This window comes from Numida meleagris, chromosome 3 (genome assembly GCF_002078875.1).
Source record: "Numida meleagris isolate 19003 breed g44 Domestic line chromosome 3, NumMel1.0, whole genome shotgun sequence".
In the NCBI taxonomy this organism is placed as follows: domain Eukaryota; kingdom Metazoa; phylum Chordata; class Aves; order Galliformes; family Numididae; genus Numida; species Numida meleagris.
In genome coordinates this window covers 47144577-47164993 of record NC_034411.1, presented here as the reverse complement: position 1 = coordinate 47164993, position 20417 = coordinate 47144577, and the positions used below count along the sequence as shown (strand labels likewise).

At 37.9% G+C, this 20417-nt stretch overlaps 1 protein-coding gene across 2 annotated transcripts in view; it reads right to left on the bottom strand.

The window, feature by feature from the left end:
* Positions 1–20417, bottom strand: part of GRM1 (glutamate metabotropic receptor 1) — a 187046-nt gene that overhangs the window by 30170 nt on the left and 136459 nt on the right. For both annotated transcript variants that reach the window (XM_021392667.1, XM_021392666.1), the window contains exons 4-7: positions 14861–15107; positions 8751–8919; positions 6240–6366; positions 994–1924 (exon numbers count right to left, since the gene is read on the bottom strand). In XM_021392667.1, the coding sequence (XP_021248342.1) occupies positions 994–1924; positions 6240–6366; positions 8751–8919; positions 14861–15107 (1474 nt within the window). The remainder of the gene's footprint in view (positions 1–993; positions 1925–6239; positions 6367–8750; positions 8920–14860; positions 15108–20417) is intronic.

Here is a 20417-nt window from a genome sequence, read left to right as displayed (position 1 = left end):
AACCAACACATGCCACTCAGAGAAACTTGCAGATCCCAAAGAGATGGAAATTAACTGAATTTAATTCTATTGGGAAACTCAGAAATATGGACTTCACTGGCTCTTTACTACTTTGATAAGTTTTTTAATTGTGAAAAACCCTTAAGTTCATGTCTAGCCCTGTTGTGCTTCTTTAAAGATGAAAATGGGTAAGAGTGTAGAAGTGTAAACATTCAGGCCACTGCTCACAGGGAGATGTTTGAAGCAACAGTCATCTCTTTCCCTCTGCTGCAGTTTGGTCCTTTTTAATTTTTAGCAAGAGAAGTAACTAGCTCAACGGTCGTGAATGCAAACTCATATTCACCATTAGTGCAACTTTTCACACAAACATGGTTTGGGAACATGGACAAATTTACACTGCTGTTCATTAAGAGACTTTCTCATAATTCTGAATATTAAATAGAGCATAGGAATAGTATGAAGGGTGCTTTTGGATGACAATCAAGTGGACTGTCACAAAACACTACCTTACAAACTAATGTTCAACCCCCAGCTTTCACACACAAACCCCAGTGGCCTCAGACAACTACATGTGATTTACAAACACTCAAACACAGATTTCTGGTCCCCTTTCCTAAAAGGCTGCACTTGCACCTAGTTTGGAGAGTAATGCAGAGAAACTGTTCATAGGGGTTTGAGTCCCCTCTCACATGCACAAAGAGATGGAAGAAGATGAATTTGGAAGTGAGTTACTCTGCTACTGCCTGACCTGTCCTAGAGGTAGAGGCAGTTGTGTACACGGCTGCCTTTAGAGTGGTAGAGAAAATGAGAAGCAACTTGTCAACATCCATCTTAACTTTAGATCTGAAGGATCATTTCTACCTTTTCTGCTACATGTGAGATGAAAAAAAGTTACATACCTTACTATTCAGCAAAATATGGTCAATCAAGATAGGATTGCAAAGAGAAGGACATATAATACAGAGAGACATGTACCTGCAGTCAAGCACTTACTTTGGATTTCCAGCCCCTGGTTTCTTTCTCCGGAATATGTTGAGGAAAGTGTTGGACTTGCAAGGTGCCTTGCCATCCCCGACATGCATACGCACCACATCTGAGGTGGTGAAGGCACTGCGGACATTCCTCTCGGGCTTGGCTATGATGATGTACATCTTAGGAGTGAACATACACCCCAGGGCCACTGTCACACTCAGGCTCACTGCAAAACAAGTGGTGATGATCTTGTAGTTGCTCCCAAAATAGATAGGCACAAAGGCCAGCCAGATGATACAAGTGGTGTACATGGTGAATGCAATATACTTGGCCTCATTGAAATTAGCAGGCACATTGCGAGTCTTGAAGGCATAGTAAGTGCAGCTCATGATGAGGAGTCCATTGTAGCCCACGGGAGCCACGACACCTAAGTTGCTGGTGTTGCAGATAAGGTAAACTTCCTTAATGCTGGGGTAGGAGAGGATGGGCATCGGGGGCTCCAGGATGATCAGCGTGACCACCAGTGTCAACTGCACACTGATCAAAATGGAGGCAATGACCACTTGGGCCCACGCACTCATGAAACGTGGCTTGCGGGTACAAATCTTCTTTTTGCTGCCTGCCAGAATGCGTGCAATGCGGTTGGTTTTGGTCACAAGGGCAGAATAGCACATGGCAGAAGAGAGACCCACCAGAAGGCGCTGGAGGTAGCAGGATATCGTGGTGGGTTTAGCGATAAGGGTAAAAGGGCAGACATAACCCAGAAAGATGCCAGCAAGGATTATGTAGCAGAGCTCCCGGCTGGAGGATTTGACAACAGGAGTGTCCCTGTAGAGCACAAAGATAAGGGTGACAAACATGGTGACCAGGATCCCCAGGCAGGAAAATACCACAGCCACAATAGATTCTATATTGCTCCACTGAAGGTATTTTACAGGAATAGGTTCACAGCCTGCAGTGTACAGAAAAGAAACAGAGTGTTAGAAAGGTATCTACTCGAAGAAGAAACTTTTATTTCTGGCTTCCAATATAATTCAAACATTAGCTTTCGCCTATATGTCATGGATTATTAAGACCACTTTACAAAGGAGCGAACCACAACATGAGAAAGATTAGATGAAATATTTTCAAAAAATAGCCATCAATTCTGAATGAGTTAAACATTGGCTTATGATGGTACAAAGAGAAATGAGATTTACAAAATTTCTTTTAATTTTCATTGGAAGACGTGCTGACAAGCCCAGCATATCAAAGGCAGGGCTGGGAAAAAGATCAGAGACAAACAGCACCATCACTTCATTTCAGCAGGAACAGGATTATTGCAAATCAGAATGGCAGCTTTTAACCTCCCTGGATTAATTTCATCTTTATCAAAATAAGAATAAAGGCACAGTACGTTTTTCTGAGTGATTTTATAAGTATTTTACAAAGTATTTTTTTAATTCTGCCTCACTGCTGAATCTTAGTAAGGTCCCAATATTGTTAAGAGAAAAGTCACACTCAGCCCCTTCCTCCTCAATATGGTGCCTATCTGCAGAAATCATCCTGTATGAATTAAAAGCTTCTGAGACCCAGAATTCTTCTCAATCTAGGTGTACCTTCCACATGATGACAAAAAATAAAAAAATAATAATAAAAAAATCACCGATACTCATAACAAAATGTAAATTTGTCCCTTTTAAATACAAAATAAGTAAGTTGAGATGTAGATCAGGGCTGAGGAAACAAAATTTTGTTGAGACATCATTGTCAGAAAGAAAAAAAAAGGGTTTAGTTGAAATTATAGAAAAGATAAAAAAGACTATAAGAGTCAGCCTGAGGCAAAGTCCTGACATGGAAAATTTCTGCACAAACTTTTAACGTCTTCCAATGTCATCTGAACTGAAAGTATGCCTGATCGTTCTGAACTCTTTGTATCTAAAAGTACTGGTCTGACTTAAATACTAGTAACACTATGTATCACCTGTAACACTGAGAACAATAAGAATGATGGTGCATGCATCTGGAGGTCATATTTTATAAAGGAAAGGAATTTTGCTCAGGATTCAGGCAGGTGAGGAGAAACTCTTCTTCCAATCAGTATTTTTATGGTGAAATGTAATTATAGAAAAGCTTTTTACTAGAAGTAGGAGCCTCTATCCACTGGCTGCAGCTGCCCAGAGCAGGAATTGCCTCATAGTTTGATGTAAAAGTGAACTAACTGTTCCTGTTCTTTGATTAATACATGCAAAGCTCCTTCCTTTAACAAGAACCAAGTCTGTGGTTGCTGGAAGTCTTACATTTTAACGTGTGCTTAGCAACATAACCCATACTCATTCTGTCTTAAACAACGTGTTCAGAGCCATAGCCCTGATTCAGCATGTAGGTAAGTATATCGATTGCTTTAAGCTTATCCTGTGCAAGGTTTTAGAAACCTGTTTTGTTATATCAGTGCAATTCCAGTGCACCAGCAAGCCCCAAGAGCCACATATGCTACAAACATTGCAAAAAAAAAAAGTGCCTTCACTGCTTATATCAGCAAATAGTTGTGGGTTGTCAGCATCTGTGAAGGTGGATCATTTGCCAGCTAGGAGACAGTGGGCTCAGGAAGTGTGTTGAAACAGGGGGGGAGGATGCTCACAAAACAGTGTACTTACAAGTTATATATATTTAAAAATAATAAACATTTTAAAAAGCAGATAATCAGTAGCAAAGGCTTCTCAGTTAAAAGTTTCTAGTAAAAAGCTGTTTGGTAGTTTTCATCTATTACTGTCCCTGCAGTTTAACCATGAATCATTTCCCTGAGTAGAAAGCTAATTGGTTTTCACTTTTTTTTTTAACTTTTTAAAATTACATTCATACTACAAAACCAATACAACACTCCAAGATGTTTTCTGAAGTCATTAGCACATCCCAGGTAATTCATTTCATAATAGTTCTATAAAACTTCCTCTCCATCTTGTTTTATTGCTTGTTTAAGATGAAGAAAACTGGGTTTACTAGCTTAATATTCACTGTTCTTACACAGCTTATGATACTGCAAAGGATGGCTCTTGGCACAAGACTGTAAGCTACTATTGTTAGTGACTATTTGTCAGGTTAGGTTAAATGTAAAATTTACATTATTTATGGTGAGAAGTTCTTTATGCCTGCTGAGTCCACTTCACTGACCATGTTTTTAGGTGAAGTAAACTAGAAAAAATATATTTAAAAATAAAATTTAGTGTCAGGAAAGGAATGCTGAGCTGCAGAGATTGGTTTCAAATGGAAAGAATGAGCACCTTGAAAAGCATGTCTTGGGAAACAGGTTAGTATGCAATTCATGTTTCCTAAAAGGTCTAGTAATTTCAAAGTCTATCTGTAATGGAAAATTGTGAATAAAACTGCATACATGTTTAGCATTTATGATTTAAGGCAAAGGGAAAAACAATCTGGAATGTGAGATGTTAATGTCTGTGTCTAGAAGCTACAGTGACTGGCACAAAAAAAATTATAAAAACATATTTGATGGAAAAAAAAGCTGGAAAGAAAAAAGAATTTCAAATTAAAATGTTCCAATGGAAACTCCAGCAAAGCCCAAAAGCCAGAATCTAGCTCAATTTCCCTTTGCTAAAGGGTAGGATACTAGCAGTTTCTCTTCATAACTTTGTAATTTCTATTGCAATTCAAGTAAATGACTTAGGAGTTAAAAAGAATCTTTCCCCTCAATTAGACAGAGTGAAGAAGCTGTGCAGAAGCAGTCTGCCATTTTAAAGTTCTCTAGGAAATTAGTTGATGGCTATGCCGTCATTTGACTGATGCTACTGCGATTTTAGGACAGCAGCAGCCCAGTCTCCTTGCTGAGAAGAAACACAAATCAGCAGGTCACTTACTGATTTCATTAAAAGTTAATAGATTGCAACATGCCCCTGAGATTTTTTTCTAGCACTCATGTTTTCTTCAACTCCTTTCAGCAGTGCCTGTCATTTTGACATGCCCCCTTTTGAGCTATTTTGGGCAGCTGGTAGCACTGAACGATATTCACTCAAGTGCACATTGATCTCTCACTATGTTCTTGTTCTGCCTTATTGATTAAAGAGAAGCTCAAGTTTTCTTCCCTGAGTAGTAGATATAAACAATCCTGCAAACCTCCAAGACTTACAGAGCATGGTTCTGTATGGAAATCTGCTTTAACACTAGCAGACATGGGTGTCCTAGACAGTGGCATTGAATTTGATCTTTTACAGTAATCAAGATCTATAAATTTATATGCTGTAGATTTTCTAGTGTTTAGAAAAACAAGATTTTTATCCGCAACTGTGACCCTCACAGAAGGTATTTTTTAAGGACTCCTCTTCCTACAATCTGTTTAGATGAAACTTGAAGGAACAGAATAATCATTGAGATCTCTGTATCCTGACAAATCTTGCTGAAAGAGGTTCAGTTGCACACCACAGTGAGAGAGGGGGAGGGATTATCTGAGTCAGAGTTACGGGATATAGACACACACACATCTGAGACATGACTATAGCTTATTTTCCATTTAAACAAGCTAACACCCAAACCAGCAAATGCACAAACAAAAGCAGATGTAACATGGGGCAAGGTCTTGACAAAGAAACTTCCAAGGTCAAGGTGCTACTTCTCAGAGTATTACATCTGTTTCCTTGAGGTAATGGTTACTGCAAAGCTCAGAGCAGGTGTGGGCAGCTCAACTTAATGGGTACAAAATAAGAGAAAGATGCCACAGCATACGACTCATTCAAAGCATATACACAGGGAAGACAAATTCTTGCTCTCCCTTTCCAAATTTTCCCTTTCTTTTGTCTGTCTTTCTTAGGATTGTGTAGAGGTTCCCTTTGGTGGTGAGCACAGAGAGAATGATCTTTACAACAAAGGAAATTCTGATAGTTATTGAAAGCCTAGAAATTCCAAATAAAGTATTAATAATTGCATGATAGAAGGAGCAGAAAGCGTATCAAGTCAATCTGACAATGATGCTCTGAGCTCTTGTGATTATCACTGCCAAAATTGCAGCAAATTCTGCTATTTTCATTAGTAATTTTAGCAGCTTTATTAATACTTATGTTAACTGAAAGGGAAGAACAGAGTACATCATTTCACTCTTTATTGTCACTGCTGTTGTACCGAGCCAAAAGATATAGCACATTTCAACCTAACCTGCACTAGGATGTGTGTTTATGTTTTTTTCCTTTAATATCTTTGCATGTTAACACCTTACTCTTCAACACACACCATTCTTATTGTACCTGTCAAATGGGAATGCATTTAGAGGGACACCTCCCTACCTGTCAGTTCAGCATTCGGCCACCAGCCAAGTTCACAGGCTTTACAAGTGAATTCATCCTGAACAAATTCATTCTCTTTGCAAGCAGTGCAAATCCAGCAGCAACTCACTTCTCCTTTTCTGATCACCTGTAATGCAAACATACCCTCAGCAATGATCCTGTATAAGACAGCACAGAATTTCTCATAGCAAATAGGTACCGCCTACATTGTTTAAAATATGTCAGGATTTCAGTGTATGGGACATGGCAAACAATGAGAAAATATTTGTCCTGATTCTGTATCTGCCTCTCTGTGTTAGAAAGTGTGTTCAAGGATAATCTCTTAGGATAATTTCATTTTGTTTTGTGCTGGTATTACCATTGTTTTTTTTCCTGAGTTTAAAGTACAAAACCTTTTTTTGTTTTGGTACAGTGGCACGGTGTTACATTTCCAGTCAAACTTGAGAAGAGGTTTAATCTGGGAGATGGTTCGGGTCAGGACAAGTCTTTCAGCCCACACTCAATATCTACTGCATAGCAAAAAGCAGTAAACAAAGTCAAAGGTTAGAACAAAGAGTGATTCATGCATTTACATATGTATTATTATTATATATATGCATAGATTCAAGCACAGGCACTCACTCAAATTCTGATTTACAATGAAGTCTCTTTGGGGCTCATCACATCCATGTAGATAGAAATTATAATATGAGCAAATTAAAAATTAAACTAAAAAAAGTATGGACTGTGTTCTAGTAGAAAATAAAACCAGTATGTGGTGACCAAGAGCATGGTTCAGAACAGCTCTTTTGGAGACAAATGTCCCTAAAAGCTGTATTTTTCTCTCATGTGAATGCTGCTAAGTGCAATGATCCAATGTTTAATGTTTCCTCATCTTGTCTTCTAGTTTCATTACATGGGGGATGCAAGAAAGGTTAAGGATATCTTGAGCTCCAACAAAGACTCTGTCTCTGTCAGAAAGGAAGAATGGAAGAATCTAGCCTTCACTCCAGGATCTTTGTATCCAACAATATGGAGAGTTAAGTGAAATAAATGATTTTGCTTTATTGAATGATGGCTTTGTGGGCTTTTGTGTGTGTGTGTGTGTGTGTGTGTCATGGTTTTGTGATTTTCAGTTATTGGTACTCCACATCATAACATCATGTAGTGAATGTACCTGGTTCTCAGAAGAGAAAGACTGCTACATTTCCAGGGTACTTTTCTCCTCCGTTACCATTTCCGGACAGAAGGAAAAGATAAAAGCTTGCAGATCACGAGACCTCGTCCCTTTTTCCGCCCGTCTCTCGTCTTGGCAGCACCTCGCTCTCCAGCCGTCTTATCGTCGGTAGTAGAGTAAGGCCTACCTTGATTTTGGGACATTCTCTCTCTCTGTATTGGATTTATCAGCTTAAATTGTAATTATATTGTATTATAGTGTGTTGTTTTGCACTCCGATATCTTATTTAGTAAATTAGTTTGTTTCTCCTCAGATTGTTGCTGCTGTTCTTTGCTCTCAGGGCCATCTCCTTACCCTTTTCCCCTTTTCCCCTTTTCCCTTTTCCCGGGGCGTGGGTCCGTGGGTCCCCCGTCCCATTCGTCACAGAACCGGGCTGAACGCCCATAAACCAACAGACAGTGTGTGTTAACATTTCCTCCTGCATTCTATGGAAATTGTCCAATAGATTTCAATGGGAGCTGAAGCTGGCATTTTGTATGCATGCTGTTTACGTATATACACATACACAAACTGCACAATCTCAAAAACAGAGAAAAGATGTTTTGGAGGGCAGTAAATACCAATACTGCTTCCCTTCCAGGTTTGACGGAGTATTTCACTAAGCCTTTGCCAAATAATCAATCAGCAATTGCTTACTGTAGCAATATATGATTTAAAAGCTGCAAATACCCTTACTGTATGAAATTAAAAAGAAAAGAACATTTCTAAGATGGTATTCCTGAATGGGCTTCTTGCTGTTTTAAACTTACTGCATCCATAATATTTTGATAGTGGTAGAACATGTCTTTATGTCATCCACACATGGCAGGTGGCAAAATATTTGTAGAATGATTCAAATGTTACTGTTGTGATTTCATTTTTGTTTCTATACCTCCTGTTGTGAACATGAGATACAACCAGGCTTTTTTTTTTCCCTTTTTTTCACAAATGTTATTGTTGAAACAAAATACTGGATTAAGGATTGGCCCCCAAGTGAATCCCAGCCACTGACCATTGTAGGCAATGACTAAGTGAAAATTCCATTCTTTCTCACACATGGTGAAATTTAATCCCAATTTTGTCATCCTTGAAGACTCTGTGTCACTATAAAAAACAATTTTAGAAAGCATGGGCCTTTGTATGGGACTGTAAGAGCAAAACATTGATCTGAGAGTTTTTCTATACTTTTGGCTTTCTCATTGAAAAGGAGGTTCTAGGTAACTTGTCCTTTGGCTTGAAAGATGATTGCTTGAGTTTACTGAAAGAGCACTGCCGGGTAATTCACATTTTTATGGCAGAAATTGTCTAACACACACCTTAATCTGCCCCTTCAAGCAAGGCTCACTGCACACTGATCGGACCATTCCACTCTTGTTCATCTGTATCCTGTAGTCATCAATGTTGAGGACACCCTCGTGCCAAGTTCCAATGAGGACATAGTCATAGCGGTTGGGCTCTATGTACTGCAGGTTCATAATGTCATACCTTCAAAGGAAAAAATAGAAAGAGAGTCACTGTCCTGCAATATGAAGGATAACATTTTACTGTGGACTAGAGCTTCCCAGAAACACCAAATACATTAGGATTTGCAGTAGAATCACAGTAAATAACGTCCCTGAGTGCCATGTTAATATTATTGAGTACCTGCTCCATTTATAGAGAACTGTGGATAAAAAAAACCTGTGTGTCCAGGAAGAACTGTACACCAAAGACAGCAAACTCTGCTAAAAATTCACATGTAAGCACTGTTTGGATGGTGCATTGTCCAGCTATTTTCCAGAATCTTTAACATTCACTTGTTAGCTACATACAGGCTGTCTGCAGTATAGCTCCTGCTGTGAACCCTGAAGTAATCCTCCAGTAAAAGTACTCAAACTAAACTGGTAAGTCGTAAGTTAATTGTAGGCACTAGTTGCATTATCCAGTTCAGTGAGATTGAAGTTAGCAACACAGCCACAATATTAACTTCCTTCCCCTGTGCAAGTAGGACAGAACTTCCAAAGGTTCCAAAAGAAACATAAAACAATGCTACAAAAAGCATTCTGCTTCCCTACCTCCATCATTGCCCTCCATTTGTTGGGCCTAATGTGTGTGCACTCCCTTTACTGCTAAGTGTTTGAGTTCCTTCTTTTACTAACACAATGTGGTTTGTGCAAAGCAGTGATTAACTGTGGTAATTTCATAATAGGTAATAAGCAAGAATGTGAGAATGAATAGTGGAGAGACCACAGGGAAGAAGAACCACAGTAGAGGATGAACCAGTCAGCTGGCCTCTTAAGATGAGAGTTAGGTGGGAGGTATGCATGGGAGAGGAAAAAGAGGGCTGCAAACCAGAAATCTGCACTGGAGCTGAAAATCACATAGCATTTTGTGTTGTACAAGTCTGGAATTCACCACCTTGTTTTTCCTTACTGGATTGTCTCAGTACAGAAGATTCTTGAGTTTATAGTGAGTGTTACTAATCTGTATGTGCATTAGGAATAAAAGGTAAACAAAGTATGAGCTATAAATTAAACTGAGACATTTGGTTCTGGGCAAACAGGGAGAAATATCCAATTATTTCTCTTTTCCCTGTTGAAGTTCAAATATGCAAAATTTCAGCTCAGTATTCACAGAGGAAAGATGCTGGAATTACTCTCTAGATGCCTAGTTTTGTTCAGTGAATCTTTGAGATCTCTCTAGTGAAGGATAATTTTAAAAATGTCTACTTAAAACTGTATTTAAATCTCAGTCTTGCAAACACACATGCTCAGACCACGTCAGTGCTGCTCCACAGATCCACTGTTTCACATTGGAAAAGGAACTCTCACTACTGATTTCAAGAGCACTCCAAACAGGTGCAAAAAATAGCTCTACAGCTGTATGGTTGGCAATTGGCTCTTAACTGAGAGTTGCTAAGAGAAGGAGTAAATTTTGAAGTCACTAGAAAACAATTCTTATTTCCCATCTCTAACAAAGGAATAACATAAGAAGGCATGCTTTTTTCATTGTAGCAAGAAGCAGTAACAGCAAGTTGCTTTATAATGTAGATTCAATAAACAGGAGTAATTGAGCAAGAATGTACGTGGTTCTTTCCAGCAAGCACAACCTACTTGGTTTTTAATGTGACCTTGAATTAGACCAATACAAAATAACTTACTATGGGCTGGAAAATGAATATGGGAAGGAAAATAGAAGATTACTAAAACTTCACATTCCCTTAATGGAATTTTCAAACCTACACAGGCTGTTCTCATTTTTACCAAAATATATTATGAGGCATAGAGTATCATTACACTAATATCAGTCAAGAGTTGGAAAATTCAAGGATATTATTTTATTTTAGGTTGAAAGCCATTCTTATGTTTTCTGATAACACTGTTCCCTTTTCTATCAGTTATATGTCAAAGAATAAAGTATGAAGACTACAAGATCTTAGCAGTCTTGCATATGACAAACTGTAGTACAATGCTTGCAGCTTTGATATTTAGCTTGAATTTTAAGTGGAAGAATGTGATCTAACAAATACATTTGCTATGGAGACATGCATAAGTTCTTTATCCTTTCCTTCTTTTCTTTAATGAAAAAATCCTGCTTTGAGTGAGGACAAATTCAGTGTTTCAATACCTCCTTCTATCACCATCCCCCCATATACCCACATACAACTTTAAGAGTTTTGACCTATGTCCAAGCTAAAAATGATTATCCTAAAATAAGTGGGTTTGACAAGAGTTGTGAAGCTCTAAGAAAGTGAGGATCACGGAGGCAGCTGGTTACAACACACATACAGCAGCATTTACAGAAGCTATGAAAACTTTCTGCATATACGAAAATGAACACCTTTTTTAATACGAGAACAACCTCTCACATATATTGGGTAATGCCATGACCAGTGAGCTGGGATCATGCAAACAAGTTTCTTTTGACATGAACCAGACTGTGAGATGGTTGTGGTTACATTCATACTCTGAAATAAACTCTGGTTAGCCTGAGATAGCTGTAGTTACCTTGCTCAATAGCCATAACACCTGTGTTGACAGTAAGTTTGGTATTCTGGAGGGCGGAATGGTAAACAGCAATGCTGATCAATGCTAGGATGTAACTGGCCTAAAGAACTACCCATGGAGCCAAAGTCCAAAACAACCAACTATATGTGCCCCACATTCCTTTATATACCATATATATTTTGAGTTTTTGTACTACGCATTGTTAATTTACTCAAAACTTTGGAGTTATTCAATAGAATAACCACATTTGAAGCCAGAACGGCTACCGAAGAGAGTTATATGAGTCTACAACTAAGTTTAGTTAGGGTAAAATGAACAGCAATGTTTCTCTTAGCTTGTGAACACATGAAAGGCCCAGTGTTAGGAATGGAGACAACTACTGTCAGATGTCCCATAGTGTTTTACGGTCAGAGGTCTACACAAATTGTCCTTGAGAGGTAAGTTTCTTCATAGTAGCCACAAGGTAGAAGTAGACACACTAGAAAAGACAAGACCTCGAGATGTTCTGTCACGAAATGCATAGATCTGTCCTCTGCCCCTTGCAAAGGCCCCATAAAAGGATGTGGTGTGGACTCCCGCATCTCTCATTCCTTCTGTATCTATTCTGAGAATTTGGATGACATGATTAGTATTGAGAAAGTAAATGGGATGTACTCGGTGAATGTCAAAAGTTCAACAATTTTACAAGCATATTCTTAATAGCAGTAGAGGGAGCACATACTGTTGTCTATTTTCCAGAGCTACATCCAGGTCATTTTTCCTGGAGGCAGTACAGTCAGTTAAGTGACTGCATTTGTGCCCTTCTGATAAAGCTCTGCTTCACAGTTCTGCATAAGTGTTCTCCAAAGAAAAGATTCCACACAAAGAAATAAACCTTTCAAAATCGCCTCATGATTTCAAATCTCATTTTGATAAAAGATTGAAAGTATAAAGCCTGAGATAGAAAAAAAAAAAGAGTCATATCTAAACAAATGGTTAAGCTTTCACAGAGCTGTAAGGGGTTCAGAACAGGGAATTGTATGAGTGCCAGAAAAACATAACTGCAGGCATCTCTACCTTTTCTAACCATGATTAGTGTAACCAGGGGGTTATGAAAGACTCCTGCTCAAAGAAACTCACATATCTTGCAAACAATTGCTGGCTTCTAAGAAGGAACATTGCCTTATTCCATCTTGTGGAGTTGTTTGTTTACATGATACAGTAACAAAACATTGAAAAACTTTTTGCATATTTATGATACCTTCTTGCACTGGCACAGAAAAGCTGACAAACTAGACAATTTCAGATTTGTCTATCTCTGATTTATTTAGACACTGTATGTGATTTGTATCTTTTCATTTTGCTGAGGTACAAATGATCTTTTAGTTATTGATACAGTGGTATGTCACATCCACTTGCCTACAAAAACCTTTTCTTTGTAGGGCTGTGGCAACCCTGATATGAATCTAGAGTCATATACAGATAAATAGATTTCTGTATGGGCATAAACGACTGCTGGTGTACAAAGATCTGACCTGCTTTTCAGATCACATTACACATATACATCATCATTCATTAATATGGTATTGCCCATGTCATAAATGTGACAGAATTATACAAGGATTACAGGATGAATAACAAAAAGATTGACTGAACTTTCTTGCCCAAACTGTGAAAATATAAAGATGAACAAAAAATACCTAAGATAACTCATCAAATTCTAAATAGGTGAGGGAAGCAAGAAAAATGAACCACGCTATAGACCAAACTTACAGAAGGAATAAATTCTACCATCCTGACCTACTAAAAAAATACCCCAATATAAACCCTTTTAAATTCTGAATTCAAGAACCGTTTGTTCTAATTCTGGGATTTGTACTGATGAGAGTTGTGGAAATGCTCTCAGGTGACAAGATAATAAATAAGATTTGAGCTAAAATTGGAAAATTACATCTAAATATCACACAAAATAGCTAAAAAGCAGACAGAACAGCGTATATAAATACTTTTATGGAAATAAATAATGCGTAATGAGTTTAGAGTTACACTAAGCAGTACTTTCTCAGTGTCATCTAAACTATATGTGCTAAGATCTGTTTTATACATTTGTGTCAAATGTATATGTGTAACAATATAAGGAATTACTTGCCCATTAATTTCAAAGTCTGACCTAGCTCATCTACATTTTTAACTAAAAAAATCTACAGTATGCAGTATTCAAAGAGAAACAAGACCAAATTGACCAGCTTTCTCTTATTCTAAATATAACAAGCTATTTAAATGTATATATAACGTAAATGCAACACGCAGTGTAAAGAACAGTAAAAAAGTTCATCAGTTTTGATAACAAAAGGTATGGATAGATATAAGGGTTGCTTAAGGCCATCATGCTTTGCAAATATTCTTTGAAGGCTGCAAACTCTTGTTTATTCCAGAGCACTGTTTTTGTGCAGTGTTGCCACTCAGATGCATTTATGCAATAAGCCCAAAGATGGAGTGAGAGAGTCTTTTATAACACTTTAATAACTCAGTAGGAAAACTAACTTAAATGAAGAAACCTCTAAGCAGAATTCAGTTCATAATGAATCATGTGCACCAGCAGCTGAATTAAATTTATTTTAAATAAATTAATTAATCTGGGAGATGTCTCACTTAAAATAGTTTTAAAGAGCCTACAAACCTAAATGAAGAGGAAAAGATTTGCCAGCTGTCTTCCATGAGAGAAAGAAAGGTGATGGCCAAATCCACAAAGTTGCTGTCTCTCTCATTGCTTGGGTGCACACTGTCTTCTGAGTGGGGGGAGAGGGAGTAGACAGTAGCTGCTACTACAGCTGGAGTCTACTGGACCCATATGAGAGAAACACAGTACTTTCTGGCAAATGCAATTACTTGTTCTGCTCTATTCTGACCTGTCTTCGAATTCTGAGACAGCTGAATTTATTTGAAACTAGTTAAGGAGAGCACACAGGAGTTCAGCAAGCAAAACTAAATACTTTCTGGCATGGATGCACTGTTGTGTCCTGGGGCACATGGAGCAGCTGAGTTCCAGTTGGAAAAGGATATGCTCTACAGCCCTAACTTCAAAATTTCAGCAAGCAAATGCTTCATTAAATTCCAGTCACCTCTATTAGGCCTTGTCCATATTAAAGCCCTAGTGCTGAGCTCATTACTAACTCAGATACCAAAAATCTCTGAGATAGATAGTCTGTCCTCTCCCAAAATGCTAGAAATGTTACAGGCTTTATTGTAACTCTTATCCCAATAGAACCTGTAGTTACCAATTTATCATGTGTTATCAGTGTTATTCCTATCTACTGGTGAGACTCACCCTGGTAACTCTGTTTCTGTCTCACAGTGTGCTTACTGCATGCTTTAGCAAAGCAGCCAAAGACAACCAAACCAGCAACAACACGCACTTCCCAGTATCTGGTATAGTATGTTGAGATGAAACTTTTCTTTACCTTCCGGGGGCATCTCCCTTTTCATCAAACCAAACTTCTTCTCCAGAAACACCAATGAATGTGGACTTGAGGAGAAACTCCAAGAGTTTGCTGCCATCAATTGGCTTCATAGCATCACACAGCCCAACGTGTCCCGGGCAAAGGGAATGATGCATATTTTGGAGTCCATGAGCCATAGCATATATAGCATTGATGACAAATCCCATTTTACTGTCCTGAACATAGTTTTCTTCTAGGCTTTCATTGCCTAAAATAGTAAAAATAAAAATATTATTATAAACATGAAAACCACATGAAAATATGAAAAAGTAGTAAGAGATAAAAAGGTTTTTCTTATTCCTCTTATGAAGCTTTAGAAGTATAAACAAAGTATAAGAAGGGGATTAAATTTATGTATACATATTTGTTAGAAATCTTAAATTCATTGAAAGTGAAATGAAATGGCTTTAGAAAAAAACACAACTTAATGAAATTATCAGCTTTAATTTGCTCATTTTACTATTTCTGTTTATCATTCCACAATGTTACTTATGCTTAAAAGGGGTAAACAGCTCAGCATCAGAAGGATGCAGCTTGCTTAAAAGTTTGATTTTTTGTCATATTTGAAGTTTTTTGTTTGAAATCTCATAGTTTTTAGGCCAGTATAGCAATGTTCTTCCAGTGGAAATAAGCAAACAGTGTAAACAGCATCACCTCTCAAGTTATCAGAACTACTCATGTTAGCTGGTAGTATAGAAGCCGATTCGTGTTTGCTACAGAAAGTCTAAGGAAGTTTGTAACACTAAAAGGCATTTTATGTAACTGCAGCTTAGAAGATCCGGCATGAGCAGACATACAAGTCTCTGTCCACTGACCAGAAACAATGTGTCAGTGAAGGCTTTCCCCTTGTGTAGGTTTTAGCTCTGATCTGCTGACACTCAGGCCCTGCCAGAGGGTGCCGTTTGCGGCTGCTTCTCAAGCCAGACCCCGTGGGGGTCAGACCGTCCCCTATTTCCCGTCACGAGCTGCTGGACGCTGCCAGTGCTAACCCTGAGTCACGGAGGCCTGAACCACCCGGGTCCTGAGGGCTGGGGGAACAAGAAACCTCCCTGTTTTGTTTTCCTTCCCCTGAGTCATTCTCTCTCAATATGCTCCATGTTGCAAGATGCTGCTATCTGTGGGCCTCCCACGTTACTTTCTGTTAACAGGCGTTTGCAACCCAGTCTCTGGTACTTAGACACAGTAACACCTTGTCTGTGTTAGGGAAGTAGGATGTGTGAGAGACTAGGTGTTAAATGACACTTCTCAACCCCAGGTTGGAGAAGGTAGCTGTCTTTCTAATACAAAGAAAAGAGGAAAATCTACAAGTTCACAGAAACTTTCAAGTTATAAAACAGCTCCTTCTGCTAATGAAGATATTGTACGTCTTTCAAAGCAGATAATGAAGACACTCCTTCCATTCATCCTTGGGAAAGACTCTGATCTGGAAGGACTTTTCAGCTTCTTTGCTTTTATCTGCTGATTAGTCCCGTAGGACTAACAAACTGTGAATTTACCACTCCTGCCTTCCTGTTGACAGAGAATGAATACGGTCTCCATCCCAATGGCACAGAGAGGTGGAAAGCTCCTGAGCTCAGCATTGCAGTTATCTTTGTCATGAAGCCTGTCAGTAGCAAGTAGCTGAAGAGCTGACTGATAGGTCACGGCACTCAACTGTTTTCTACCCAAGAGTTTATTTCAGATGCCTCCCTAATTTCTCAATTAATTTTAAAAAGTATAGAAACATACACATCAGTGACCTTTGCAGGAGATAATGACAATATCCATATACTTTTCCTGAGAGAAATGTTCAGATGGCTGCCAGAAGTAGAAACCTAAATGTAGCAGAAATTGCCAATGTTTTGAAATGAGACTATTTTCTTCAAGTATGTGATAACTCAGCAAAGCATAGATTCGGTTTCTCATATTTCAATATAATATGCTTACCTCCAAAGAGAATAAATATTTGATGGTGGGAGGATTTGCTTTTGAACAATTAGATGTGAGCATCTTGTTTGCATTGAGGCTTGAAATATAGTCTCCCACTGCAGAGATGACTGCTTTTCTGCACTTAGAGAAACAGTTGTACTCAAGTGAAACGTAACAGGCAAAGTCTAATCTGGTAATGAATCATCCACATATCAGTAATATAAACTTCCCTATGTGTAAATAAGAGATTTTACAGTAATTTTTCCATGAGAAGTCATGCTTTACCTAAACTTAGCTTCCAGCTGGCAAAATCCAATTTATTTCATTTTCACTATCACAAGTTATCAATATACTTATGTATTTGAGCTTGTAAAACTTCACTTATAAGAATCAGTAGGAACTGATCTTTTTAAACATGGGAGATAATGTAATTATGTTAAGCCAGAGAAAAAATAGAGGCAATCAATGTTAAATTAGGTTTTCACAGAATAGCTTTTTAATAAATGCAAGAACTATATTTTGTTTGTTACAGGGCTTCTCTGTAAAGCTGTTATTTTTCCTCAAAAGGTCCTTGAAAAGTAACAAAGAGAAAAGTAGAAGACTAGACTGAGAAATTTATCCTTTTCTTTATCCTCTCATCCTTTGGGAGAAAAAAAAAAAAACATCATTGATCTACAAACACTACTCTGAACACTAGGGTAAATTAACATTAGAAAGAGAAAAGTACTTTCTTTTTTTTTTATTTTAGAGGCCTTAGTTTTCAGTAAGAAAAAAAAAAAAAGTAAGCTATGTGAATTCTGGATTAATTGAAGTCACTCAAATTAGGTCATTAACTTTTTGAATGACACTGAAGAATTCAGGTCTCCTAAATTTCATACTTATTTTTATACTGGATGCACTGCAAATCTTCTTTTAATCATTTCCTTTTAACAGTTCCTCAAGGCTTTGGGTCATTTTGGTTTTATTCTCTCCCTCTTTTTCTTTTTTTTTTTTTTTGGTCAGTCATCATATCAAAGGTGAAAAAGAGGGATAAACAATGTAAAAATTATTAACAACAACACACTCTGTACACAATAGAAAAATGCTCCCAACAATGCTAAAAGTAGTACTCTCGGTAGATGCAGAAGGACAGAACAAAATTTCATGAAACTCAGTGCCTTTCCTTTTACTATAATATGCCTCAAATGTAACTAATATTATCTTCAGGCAGGGATGTAGAAGGAGCTGAATGTGAAGCATCCATTAATGTCTAGTGCCTTTGCTGTGAAGCAAGTATGGGGCTACCAGCATTCTCAAGAGCAGAGAGAGTACTCATACAAATCTCACCCAATCAACTGAAATTAAGAAAAACAACGCTTCCAAAGTTATGGCTAGAAGTGACCTAACCTTAAAGACATAAGGTAAAGTTAGGAAAAGCCTATGCTGATGTTCTCAGTAAAAGAGTAAGCAAAAGGGGCTTCTTGTTTGCAGTTCTCAGAAAGGTTAGGGCAGGAAGGAATATGGAATGGAAAGAAATGTAAAAACATTTTGGTTGAAGAATCAGATCAATAGCTAGCCAGTTGGTAAATTTTGAACAAACACACACATTTGATAAAGAACACAGTCTGTTCACGGATGACTCTTGATTAGAATAAAAGCCAAAATCTGTTGAATAAAATTATTATACATGATAGTTTTTGAATTAGGCAGATATTTTTACATCTTTTTTTTTTTTTTTTTTTCCAGACCTCAGAACGAACTGAACAGTTAATGTCATATAAAAAGTGATTTTTTTTCCATTGGTCCTATTTGCTCTATTATGAAAGTTATCTTTTCTGGCAGTCCTGAAAAAGGGCTGAAGGTCTTAGAAATAGTATACACTCCCTTCTTTAACTGTAGTGGTCAGTCTCAGGATTGAAGTGCTTTGTGTGTATGCCATATAAGATTTTAGCTTTTTTTTTTTTTGCCAGTAGCATGGTAATGGGCTACATTCAATAAGAGTGCTCATTTAGGCAAAGAAATTGTTGTGGAATAATAACCAGGGCTAAATTTCCCTGGAATGATGAAAAATGGAAAACTGTCATATTTGATCTGTGTGCACAGTAGCCTGGCACAAACCCATGCCAAAGAGGAAGGAGTGTTCCCCTCAGCAGGATCCCAGGTTACACCATGAACTAGTAGAGCAGTACCCAGGCTTGCAACAAATTTTCCCTTCTCATTGAAGAAATCAGGAATGCAGATTTCCTGTCCTCTCTCTTAATTCCAGTGTACACTGCCTTAACCAGTGACTTGGAGCAAACATGTCCATCTGGCTCTGTACAACTTAGTGCAGAGATATGCTAGTGATATGGCATGCCCTTGGGGGAAAAAAAAAAGTCACATATCTTGCAGTGTCCCACATTAGAGAAGGCCTGACAGCCTGACAAACTTGGACCACATCAAATTTGTGTCATAGGATCTTGCAGGGAGAAGGGCAGAAGGCCAATAGCTGACCTGATGGGTCATTTCAAATCTCGGTCACTAAAAGTAGCAGCTACAGATTATTTTGGTAACTAAATGGCACCTGAAAAGCAATGAACAGACTGATATCATTTTGTGAAATCTGGGATATTTGGCTCCTTGGAAATATTTGGGCACTTTTATTTGGATGCATGACTGGCTAATTATAGCTTTACCTTTAGATATATAGGAGAGAAAATGCAATCAATTCTACATTTCACTTTTGTCATCAATTCCCTGCATTTTTTTATGTATCAGAATTATTCATCTTTTTTTTTTTTTTTTTTTAAATCACATTATGAAGAGCCAAAAGAAGATTCTATTGAATAATTTTTTGCAAGGCTTCTTTTTGTAAGCTCATTAAGCATTGCAGTTTCAGGTATTTTACAACTATTGCCAGTTCTTTCATTCTTACACTCTGTTTACATTATCTAACATCTATTGTGTTATCTAACAAAGATAACAACATAATTATTTAAAAAAATTCACCTTAAGGCATTGCAAAATGAATACCACAGATTACAATGCCTCTAAATGTAATTTTACAAACATGATACATTCACAACCTGCACACTAAATGGCTCGTTCTCTTCATACTATCCTTTTAAAAATGAATGCACTCTGTTCATTAATATTATATGGCAACGGAATCTGAATAAAATCCTCATCTCTTGATGACTCTTGTTGACTCCGCTGCGCTCGGTATTTCCAAATGTAGTCAGAGGTAACAAGTTAGATTCATAAAAGCACCCACCTCTTTCAGCCGACAATCAAGTAAGCACTGAGAATAATTACTAAATTTGTCTTTTCAGAAGTAACATCTAGTTATCCAGGCAATTCCAGCTGTATCTGCCTGCTTATGAAGGTGAGACCAGGAAATGCTCCTGAGTGACCAGAACAAGGAACTGCAGATGAGGGCTGCAGGCTTCGCTTGTATTCTTCTCAAAGACTGTCTCTATGTGCAAGCGAATTTGACTGCCAAAATTTTGTGGAAAAGTAATTTATTTTCCCAAGCCAAAAGGAGATAAGAAATAAAAAGGCTTTGTTTCAATCTGAATGTAAATGGTTTACGGGTGTTCGGCCCGGTTCTGTGACGAATGGGACGGGGGGCCCACGGACCCACGCCCCGGGA